This window comes from Hydra vulgaris, chromosome 03, assembly GCF_038396675.1.
Source record: "Hydra vulgaris chromosome 03, alternate assembly HydraT2T_AEP".
NCBI lineage: Eukaryota > Metazoa > Cnidaria > Hydrozoa > Anthoathecata > Hydridae > Hydra > Hydra vulgaris.
The window spans coordinates 1,582,045-1,594,352 of NC_088922.1; the positions used below are offsets into that span (position 1 = coordinate 1,582,045).

The window sequence follows — 12,308 nt, forward strand, 5'->3', positions numbered from 1 at the left end:
AATGCTATTGAATGCTATTGAAATCTTAGTAATGCTATTGAAGGACAATTAAGAGGTTAAAAATTTTACGGAACTTTAAGATTTTTCAAAAAAGGAGGAAAGAGGAGAGTTTGAAACAACTATGCAAAAAGTTTTCATTCTTTTACTTGATCTTAATAAAGGTTTCTTTTTTTTTTTAATTTATTAATTTGCCTTCAATAAAAAAATTACAATTACAGAATAGCTTTATTACAAATATAATCGGCAGGACTTAAGATGATGATAGATCATACGATCTATCATCATCTTATCATAACTTGATCTTAAATTGAGGTTTGTTGACGTTAAATCAAGATTTCTTGATCTTAAATTAAGGATACGAATCAAATAATTATTTGGTAATGAATAAAAAACACCGAATATGATTATATCATATAATACTAAAAGATTTACAACTACATTTTTTTATAACCCTAAAATTTGTTCTATTCTATATTAATTTATAACAAATCCGTAGTAATAATTTTTTATTAAAAAAATAATTTCGTAAAAAAACTTTTAAGAATTAAATACACAAAAAATGTTCACGAAAATGTTCACGGAAATGCAACAATAAAATTTATACTTGAGGACACGAAATGTGTGGTGATGACGCAAAGTGATATAAAATCTCAAATTTTCGTTTTAATTAGTTATTTGTTTAAAAATAACTAATACTTTTTTCCACAATAATAAAATATTTAAAAAAAAAAAAAAAAAAAAAAAAAAAAAATCAACACAAAATTAGGAATTAAAAAAAAATATATTTTTCCATTTTATTAAAAAAGACTTTAAAATAATCTCCCAAACATATAAAAAAAGTTATAAGATATAAAATAAATTAAAAATTCCTTCTCTAATACTAATGAACATTATTTGATACAAAAACTTACAAAAAATAAACTTATAGGAAAAAATCCCAAAAATTACTTTTTGAGACGCGGGGGAGTCGTAGTTAAACATACTTCAGCACCAGATGTAAGTGAAAGTAAGTTTGATTGGTAGAATTTGATTAAATCTTCAACTGATTTAAATGGCTAAAAATAAAAAAGCTTAAAAAATTTATGAATAACTCAACAAAACATTGTTGTGTTATTGTCATTGGTTTCTCTGTTACTTCAATCTGTAAATTTCACTCTGCTCTGCCTTTATACTTTTATCTATAGATCTATTATATTAGATAATTTATATATATATATATGTACATATATATATGTATATATATATATATATATATATATATATATATATATATATATATATATATATATATATGTATATATATATATATATATATATATATATATATATATATATATATATATATATATATATATATATATATATATATATATATATATATATATATACATATATATATGTACATATATATATATATAAATTATCTAATATAATAGATCTATATTTTTGTGTAATATGGGTCAAACTCTTGGTTGGTGCGTTGGCCTGCAGACTAACTGCTTACCATTTGATCCCAAAATAATAAGTTTAGATTCGTCTGTCCACAAAACTGTGCCCCATTTTTTATTTCATTTGTCCATGCAGAATATTTATGAAAAAACTTTTATCTGGCTTTTATATGCTGTTTTTTCAATAAAGGCTTCTAGGTGATCTTCACTTCTAGGTGATCTTCACTTCTAGGTGATCTTCACTTCTAGGTGATCTTCACTTCTAGGTGATCTTCACTTCTAGGTGATCTTCACTTCTAGGTGATCTTCACTTCTAGGTGATCTTCACTTCTAGGTGATCTTCACTTCTAGGTGATCTCGAAAATAAACTTGCTTTAAGTAAACGTCTTCTAATAGTACATGAGGTTACATTTAACTCTAAATTTTTTAAAATAGTGTTGTTGGAATTTTTTTTTATGCTGTTGCCGAGGGTTTCAATACATTAACTGACAAATAGTTGGAAAATGCAAGGGAGTGCTGCTACATCAACTAAGAGTTTGGCCTGGGGAGTAACTTTTTTTTTCGTTTTTTTTTTTTTTTTTGAAAAAGGTGTATGGAATAAAATAACCAAAAAAAGTATATGTATGTGTATATATATATATATATATATATATATATATATATATATATATATATATATATATATATATAAATATATATATATATATATATATATATATAAATATATATATATATATATATATATATATATATATATAAATATATATGTATATACACTTTACAAATTACACTTTTTTAAATTTTGACAAGTAGCACTATGTAGTGGTTATGAATTGGTATAATAAATTATATAAGCTATGAAAAACCCACCCTTGGACAATACACTATAATTTTTGCAAAAACAAAAAAAAAAAAAAAAAATCACTTAATATTTTTATTTAATTAATTTTTAGTTAAATATTTTTTTATTTCTATAATTTTAATATTTAAGGATTTGTGCAACAGTGCATTTGTGTGAGAGTGTTTATTAAGAATGATAACAAGCGATGCACACAGAGCCCAAGTTTTTATCAGTCTTTATGTAAAGAAATCAAAAACAGCTTTTTATCTACATTTTCATTTATGCCATTTTCTTGGCTATAAGCCTTAAATCACAAAACAATGTTGGCTAAAAATTAATTTCTAATGAAAAAGTATTTAACAACTTTTTAAATATTATTTAAAGAGCTAAAGATAAACAAAATTACTTAAATATTTTCATCACAGTTTGTTAAATCTATCTGTTCACCTTTTTTAAACCAAAAATTTATTGAATTTTATCTAAAAGCAACTAAGGCTTTGGTCACTTAAAATGGTATTTAAATAAAAAACTGTGTTATTATTTTAATTGTTGATAAATGTTTAAGTAGAGATAAGTTGCATCAATTTGCTCTTAAATTGTATCAAACAAATTAAAATTTTTTATTCAAAACTTAAAAGATTTTGTACTCTGATTTGACAGTTGAAACAATTTCAAGTTATTTGTCATAGGATATACCTGCAGACACAATTTACTTGGACTTCACATTTGATTCTGTGCCCTATAAAATTACTGATAAAACTTAGATGTTATGGTATTTCTGGTACATTGATAAAATAAATTGAAGTATTTCTTCAAAATAGAAGACAGAGAATATATTTTCCTAAAAAATGTTTAATCTTGGTAGGATATATTTAGTGGCGTGTCACTGAGCTCTTTTATCAGCCTTTTACTACTTGTTATTTACATTAAAAAAATTTTCTGAAATTTCAGAAAAGATTCATGCTACTAGATTGGTATTGCTACGAAAAAGGTGCCTTACTTTAGCCTCACTACTTCAGTTGTAAGATGGATTCAAGGCACTTTAATTCAAATGTAATACAAAATAATTAATGGAATTGAAAAAATAATTTTGACCAAGAATGTTTGCCAATCAGCAAGAGCACATCAAATGAAATATAATAATGAAATAACTAACTTTTTGCTGAGACATTATTTCTTACAAACAAAACATACTTATGTTGGAATCAACTACTCATGTTTTTAATTATACTAATTCTATAAACTCTTTTAAAGCTAAAAAAAAAATGATAAATGGATTTTAAATAATAAAATGTTGAATAATAATATAGCTGTCTAAGTGCACTTTGTACACTTACTGAATTATTGATTACAGCTTCCAATTTGGTAACTATACTTTGTACAATCACCAAGTTAGTGTTTACAGTATTCTATTTGGTAAGTGTACTTTGTACACTCAAGAACAACTCTGGTCTGGTGACCCTTCCAATTATTGTCCGATCATGTCTGATGGAGGTGGAGAGGCTAGGGCTATTGTTCTTAACATATATAATGCTTTTGACAAAGTTTGATATGTTGGTGTTCCCCATTAGCTTGTTTCATATGGTGTATCTGGGAAAGTTTTTGAGATTATCAAATTGTTTCTTTATAACTGCTCTATTAAAGTCATCCTTGAAGGCCAACACTCTCCTTTACCTCTAGTATCTTCGAGGGTACCTCAAGATTCTGTTCTTGGTCCTGTTTGTTTTATTTCTTATCTATTTTAATGATTAATCAATTTAATTCTTGATTACCTTACATCTAAAGTAGCTCTTTTTGCTGATGACTCAACCTTATACTCCTGTCTTTACAAAAAGTCTTCTCTTTTTGATCACTTAGAACAGGCAGTCAATCTTGAATCAGATCTCACTTCTGAAACAGATTGAGCTCACAGTGGGGTGTAAATTTTAACTCCAACAAGACTTTATTACTGCAAACAACTATCGCAGTACTGTTGACATTCCTATATTAATGAATGACAACCCTATCACTGAGTCTACTTCTTTACATATTCTTGGATTATCATTTATTACTGACCTTTCATTGAAACCATATATACAATTGATTGCTAAATAAACATCTGGTAAGGTTGCTTCTCTTTATCTTGCTCGGCATTTTCTTTCTCCAGATTTCATTCTGTACCTCTACAAATCTCTTATTCATCCCTGTATGGAATACTGTTGTCATATTTGGGCTGGTTCTTTTAATGATGCTTTTTCTCTTCTAAACAAGGTCCAAAAACGCATTGTAAACGTTGTTGGACCCAGTTTCTCTGCTAACCTTGAGCCTCTTTCCCATTTTTGTTTCAGTTTATCCCTTTGAAACCCTCTCGCATCTTCATGTTTTCCTGATTCATACAACCTTCAACTTTTTAAGTCTTCTGTCAACTATTTCCTTGCTCTATAACTCTATTCTTTTTTTCTAGTAACTCCCAACTTAATAGTGGTTGCTTGGAAGTAAATCAGAATAAAAAAATATATATATATGTGTTTTTTAATTTAGAAGCAAATCAATTTAAACTTAATTAATATAAAAGAAGCGTTTCAAATAATATATTGTTACATTGATGTAGCGCTTAGGTTGAATAATTATGAGGCGCTACAGTTATATTGGCATTGGTCAAGGATTTAAATCCTAGTAACAGATAGCGTTTTTTTAATGCTTTATTTGCTTTGTAGACATAAGAAAACATCAGTTCCAAATTTTTAAATAATTAAATAACTTTGAAACTTTGATTTTTTCTAAATTCTTTGTATTGAAACACTTTTAAATTAAAATAAAAAATATATATATTAATTTTACGCTTTTATTTTCTCGGGTTTAGTTTTCATTCATTTTATCATTTGTTAAGATTTTTATTATTCTAGTTTAGTTTGTATTTAGATAAGATTTGTATTTTTTTTTTTAATTTCTTTTTCCAGTTTATAGTTTGTTTATTTTTAATTTTAGTTTAAGATGAAAAAAAACATGGCTGATGAGTGCCGCAAATGGCATGAAACTTTAAGTAATGTAAAAAAGTTGTTTTTTTTCTTACTTTTATATATATATATATATATATATATATATATATATATATATATATATATATATATATATATATATATATATATATATATATATATATTGTAAGTTATGTTAGTGTATTTTACAAATAGAGTGCTTAATGTTCTTAAAGAACAGAGCAATAATAAATTAGTAAAAAACACTTATCTAACTTTTATCTTCTACTTTAAGTTTCACCATTGCTGGATCATCAGGAAGAGTACTATTAGAATATATATATATATATATATATATATATATATATATATATATATATATATATATATATATATATATATATATATATATATATATATATATACACACACATATATATAAATCTTTAAATTTAATTAAAAAGCAAAACTGGAACAAAATAAAAAAAACTTTTCTTTTCTTATGTCTTTTACCTTTTACCTTCCCTAAAAAATCCTGGGGAATTCTTCTCTAATATTTAAGTTTGTAGTTCTAAATTATAAACTTAATAAAACACGTGTATTTCACACAAAATATGGAACAATTACAAACTTTTTAATGTCAAATTTCAGAAAAAACTCTTTATATTTACTATGTCCTCCTTTTGTCTCAATCCCAGCCTATATTTGCCTAAATTGATTCATACAAGTTAGTTATAAAATGGGGTATGTTGTGCCATTCTCTTTGAAGTACTTCAAAACATTCTTCAGCATTTCGGGGAGCATGTTCGACCTTCTTTCTGTCCAGGTAATTCCAAATATGCTCAATTATATTCAAAACTGGACTCTGGGGAGGCCAGATCATCAATTCCAGTACTCCTTCCTCTCCCATTTCATTTAAACAATTTTTTGCCACTCGGGAACAATGTTTTGTGTCATTGTCCTGCTGCAGAATAAAATTATAACCTATTAGTCTCATTCCGGATGATACAGCATGGTGCCATAGGATACCCACATAACGTTCCCCGGTGAGTCACCCTCCCTATTTTGATCAAATCACCTACTCCATATGAATATGGAGTAGGTGATTTGATCAAAATCACCTACTCCATATTCATATGGAGTAGGTGTATGAAATCACCTACTCCATATGATAGGCTTCCTCAATTCTTCATCAAACATATTGGCATCCTTTTGTTCCAAAAATTTTGAATTTACACTCATCAGTGTACAGGACCCGATTAAACATTTCCTGGGCCCAATCTTTGTGTTGTTTTGCATATTTAAGTCATTTTTCTTTATTGTCACACCGTAATAATGGTTTTCGAATTGCAACAAACCCTCTTAATCCCAATTTAAGTAGGTACTGTCGAATAAAAGAAGAGCTGACATTTTCCCCAGTTGCTGTGTTAATGTCTTTTGCCAGCTTGGTTGATGTTTTTTTTGTATTTCATAAAGATAGGGTTTTTAAATTTTATTGTTTAAGTTTTATTGTCATCTTTTGTTAGCTTAGGAGGTCTACCACTTTTCTTTCTATCTTCAAGGGAGCCAGTTTCTCTGATTTCTGTAACAGCATTCTTCGAACATCCTGTTTTGGATGTAGTTGTTATGACACATTGTTTCAATAAATAAACAAACAAATCCCTCATGTTTCCTCATCAATTTTGTTTATTTATTCAAAATAATATATTCTTTCAACTTTTATTATTATTAAACTTAAGTATGCTTTAAAAAAATTACATAGGAAAAAAATTATAAATACATCTAATTGTACAAGTGGTCTAAGACTTACTCACAGTACTGTATATATATATATATATATATATATATATATATATATATATTATATATATATATATATATATATATATATATATATATATATATATATATATATATATATATATATATATATGTATATATATATATATATACATACATATATATAGATTTCTGATGAATCTTTGTTGATGAAACACAGTGTTAAATGGAAAAAAAAATTTTTGTTAAGTGATTTTCTACTACTAATATAATTGCTCTGTTCTTTTAAGAACATTGAGCACTCTATTGTGTAGAATACTTTTTAAAGTTGTTTAAATATATATATATATATATATATATATATATATATATATATATATATATATATATATATATATATATATATATATGTATATATATAGATCTATAGTTTGTTGTCTTTGGGAAGAGCTGAAGGAAAAAAGTGATTCTTACGCCAACACATACGTCACTTTTAATTACTTTTGACTTTCGTCCAACATTTTCGTGTTGGACGAAAGTAAAAACCATTAATTTAATTACAATTTAATCGTTATATAAAAAAACCACAAAAACGCAAATTTAATTGACCAGAATATTTTTAAAAACATTCTGAATATTTTTAACAACATAAACAATGTTTTTATTTTTATTTTTTTATATAAAATGTTTTTATTTTTATTTTTTTTAATAAAATGTTTTTATTCATATTTTTTTTACTGTAAATCATGCGCGGAGTGTTGCTACATCGACTATCTTATAGCCTGACTCGCAAGGGAGTGCTGCTACATCGACTGACAAATAGCCTGACTCGCAAGGGAGTGCTGCTACATCGACTGACAAATAGCCTGACTCGCAGAGGAGTGCTGCTACATCGACTGAGGGTTTGGTTGGGGCAGGCAGTCTATCATTAATAAAAAAAAAAAATTCCGGTCTTGCATTTTAATTTTTACTTTTTGTCAACAAAATATGGAAAAAACTATGAATTATGTTAGTGTATTTTACAAATAGAGTGCTCAATGTTCTTAAAGAACAGAGCAATAATAAATTAGTAAAAAACACTTATCTAACTTTTTTCTTCAACTTTAAGTTTCACCATTGCTGGATCATCAGAAAGAGTATATATATATATATATATATATATATATATATATATATATATATATATATATATATATATATATATATATATATATATATATATATATATATATGTAAATATATACATATATTTCATGATTCTGTGATAGCTATATATTTACATATATATTACTTTATTTAAACTTTTTAAATTTAAATTACTATTATAATTATTCAAATTTAATAAAAGTTAATTAGTAAAAATAATATATTTAAACTGTTACTGATAATTTAGAGAGAGAATGTTCACCAGAGTTTATGAAAATTGGAACAGCAGATGCCATTTTTAATAAGGCAGGAAAAAAAAACTCAGTCAAGCACTTATTAAATAATTTAGAGAGAATTGAGAGAGTTCTGGAGAATTTTTTGTAATTTTTTTGTAAGACTGTGACAGAAAAGTTGTCTGGACCACAAGCTGTAGAAGAGTTTAATTGAGATATGACTTTAGCAACAGAAGCTAGGATGATTTGAATGTCTAACAATTGGTTAAATTGTTTAACTGGAATGGAAAGAAGAGAATGGCCATAAGATTCGAGAGTTAAATTAGAAGAAAAGTTCTTTGCAAAAAGTTCTGCCTTTTCCTTGGAAGAGCTAATAAGATCAGTCCCATGAATGAGAAATGGAATATTAGACCTTCCCTTGTTAACAACGCTGTTGAAGATTTTCCAAAAGTCTCTAGAGCCTAACTTCTGAGATAAGATACAAGATTTAGTGAACTGAGAACTATGGAGCTTAGCATCTAATGGCACCTTTTTACATCAATATCTTGCAATAATAAATAGCTGTTTGTTCTCAAGAGAATTGTTCTTTTGAAAAAGATGAAAAAAAATGATTACAATTAGATGTAGCAGCTGCACAAGAAGGTGAAAACAATGAAGTAGAATGAGGTTTAAACTCATTAACAAAAGTTAAATGAAGTTTTAGAGCTTTACCCTCATTAGGAGATAACACGAAGAGTTGCATAGCCACTATTAAGGACCAAAAGCAAAAAACTATGAGAAAAGTCAAGAAGATCCAGCATTCATCATCCTAGACAGGAAACAATGTAACACAGGTTTGGAACTATGCCAGCTTAAGATGAGAAAGGGTTTGAGGCTAGTTAGCAGAATTATTCTGCTTACCCCTGAAGTCTTTGCCTAGGAGGCCTCCTACAAGACAGTAGCTGGATGCAGTTAACATTTCCCTTAAATGAGTATTTTTATCAAGACACTATTTTTAGCCTATACTCAACCAAGAGCCCCAAGGCAGGGTAATTTTAGTTGGATGCAATTAACATCTGCCCAAGATGAGTATTTTTATCGAGAGACCATTTCAAGCCTTTACTCAACCGAGAGTCCCAAGGCAGGGGATTTTTATATTTTAGTTTTTTTCTCTTAGCCTTTGCTTAAAAACGCTCTACAAGGCGGCAGAGCATGGGGCAGGTAGTACTGGATTACATAATACAGGAGCAGGGTGATCGTAATAATCCTGAACCTGACCTGACCTGGAGTAATTAAAAGGTTCTACTTACTGCAAACAGTACCTTAAAACATCCAAAATGCATTAGGAAAATTTTTACATCTAACAAAATACTAGAGATAAAAGTGAGCGTAAGTTTTATAGTTGTAGTGTCTAGTTAATGAGCTCATACTGCATCAAAACAGATCAAAAAATTTAAACATTTAAATAGAACATATACAAGCATAAAGTAACATATGGGTGAACCAACACTGCACCAGAGGTTCAGACAAAACACAAACATACATATAAGCATAAACAGACAAAACACAAACACACAGATAGCAACTTACAGGTGAGTCAACACTGCACCAGAGGTTCTGACAGAACACAAACATACAGATAGAACTTATGGGTGAATGAACAGTGCGCTAGAGGTTCAGACAGAACACAAACTTACAGATAGCAACTAACAGTCAATACTGCGTCAGAGATTTAGACAGAACACAAATACACATATAAAGGTAAGCTAAAACAGCAACTAAAGCACCTCCTACTATATTAAAGACACACACAAAATAATAAATATGTATATATTACTATAAATATTACAAAAAAAAAAACAAAAAAAAAAACGTATATATTACTATAGGCATGACCGATTTTAAATAGTACAGATGACAGGAAACAAACTCCATTCAGCCTTTGCTTAGAAAGTAAATCCCACAAGGTAGCAGGACATGAAACAGGTTGCACTGGGTTACATGTTATCAGTAGCAGGGTGATCATGAAGACCATACACCTGACCTACCACATGACACACGCTTAAAGACCATACACCTTGACCTGACACATGCTTAAAGAAAAAAAGTTTTAGTACATATTTTATACACACACTGCATGCTAAAAGTTTGAAGAATAACTAAATCTACTTGAATAACTCATAATTCATTGTTTTTAATCATGAATATTATAATGTATACAAATAAAAACATTAAAAAAAGAGTTTAAAACACACTGTCACCATATGGCACCAAAAAAATATCCATTAGTAAGATTTGAACCTTGAACCAATGCTGATAGAACAGTCGCGCCTCACAAATGACGCAATTTATCAACCAAAGCTCTCCATCAATGTGACAATATAGAAAAAATTACTAGCTTTAAACTATTAGTTGAAATGCTTTTAAATATAATTATGTTTGAACTATCAATTGACACGCTTCTAAATTAAAAAATGTATTAGCTTTATGCTTTTATTTTCTCTAGTTTATTCTTTATGTATTTTATCATTCATTAAGTTCGTATCTCTTTTCAGTTATTGTTTGTTGATTTTTAATTTTTTCTTTAAATTAATTTTTAGGCACCTTTTTTTTAAACATGCATATAAAATTTCGTGGCCAAGTTGTCTAAAAAAAATACAGTATTCATGGTCAAAGAAAGCATGCAACAACGCCCCTCTCCTGAGAAGGTTTGATATATATTTACATATATATAACCTGTTAGTTAAAATGCTGAATAAAAAAAAAACTGTAAACTGAAAATAGTTCTTATATTAGTTGTAAAACAGTTTGAAATACTCAGAGGATTTAAAAATATTAGAACTTTTCCCTTTTTTTTTAGTTTTAAAAACCTTTTATTATAAACTTTGTTAATAACAAAAGATTTTGTAGTTTAAAATTTATAGTTTTAGCAGAAACTATGAATTTTACCAACAAAATTTAAATAACTTTTTGATTCGCTTAAAAATAAAGCTAATGTTTAATTTATTAATACTAGGTAAACTGATTTTAATCTTAATATGAGAATGCCAAAAAAAAAATTTATAAAAAAATAAACAAAAAATAAAAAAACAAATAACAATATTAGTTTTATGCTTTTATCTTGTCTGGTTTATCCTTTATTTATTTTCATTTGTTAGGTTCTTTTCTCTTTTCATTTATTTTTTCGTTTAAGGTTTGTTTATATTTATTTTTCTCTTTAAATTAGTTTGGTTTTTTCAGTGCATTTTTTAAGACATATATGCAAAAATCAATATATGCAAAAAACCATGGCCAAGTTGTGAAAAAAAAAAATATATATATATATACATATATATATATATATATATATATATATATATATATATATATATATATATATATATATATATATATATGAATATGTCTAAACAAATATTACCTTCTCTGATGTCCCAAGATAGAAGCAATTATCTTTTAAATTTATCCTTAAAACAAGAAAATCAAAAATTAAATCTTAAACTTTGAATTGACCCTTAAAACAAAAAAAAATATTTTGAAAACAACGACTTAAAATAAAATGTTAATATAAATTTTTTCAGGAACTTAAATAATGATTTTAAGAATGCACTTAAATAATTAAATATAAATTTTTTATCCTAATATATAAAACATTTTTAGGGGGTGCAATCAGATATTAAAAAAAAGCTGTTTTTTAGTCACCCTACTAACTACATTTTCCATTTTATTACCATAAAAGATTTTATAACATCTTTTTACATTTGCTTCGAAAAAATATTCATTACAAAACGCTTGGTCTTCTGAACAAACAAACTAAACTTTTTTTAAATCAACTTTACACAGATAAAAAAAACTTCTTGATAACTCTTTTATGGTTGTCTTTGTGTTTTTACACAATCATCACCCCCCCCCCCCCTCCTATTTCTTC

General features: G+C 26.9%; 1 protein-coding gene across 1 annotated transcript in view; it reads right to left on the reverse strand.

Moving 5' to 3' along the window:
• Positions 1 to 711: 711 nt before the first annotated feature.
• The window catches only part of LOC105844953 (uncharacterized), a 117,037-nt gene continuing 105,440 nt past the window's right edge, over positions 712 to 12,308 (reverse strand). The window contains exons 20-21 of the mRNA XM_065792041.1: positions 11,802 to 11,847; positions 712 to 1,055 (exon numbers count right to left, since the gene is read on the reverse strand). Coding sequence (XP_065648113.1) covers positions 945 to 1,055; positions 11,802 to 11,847 — 157 coding nt within the window. The 3' untranslated portion in view covers positions 712 to 944. The remainder of the gene's footprint in view (positions 1,056 to 11,801; positions 11,848 to 12,308) is intronic.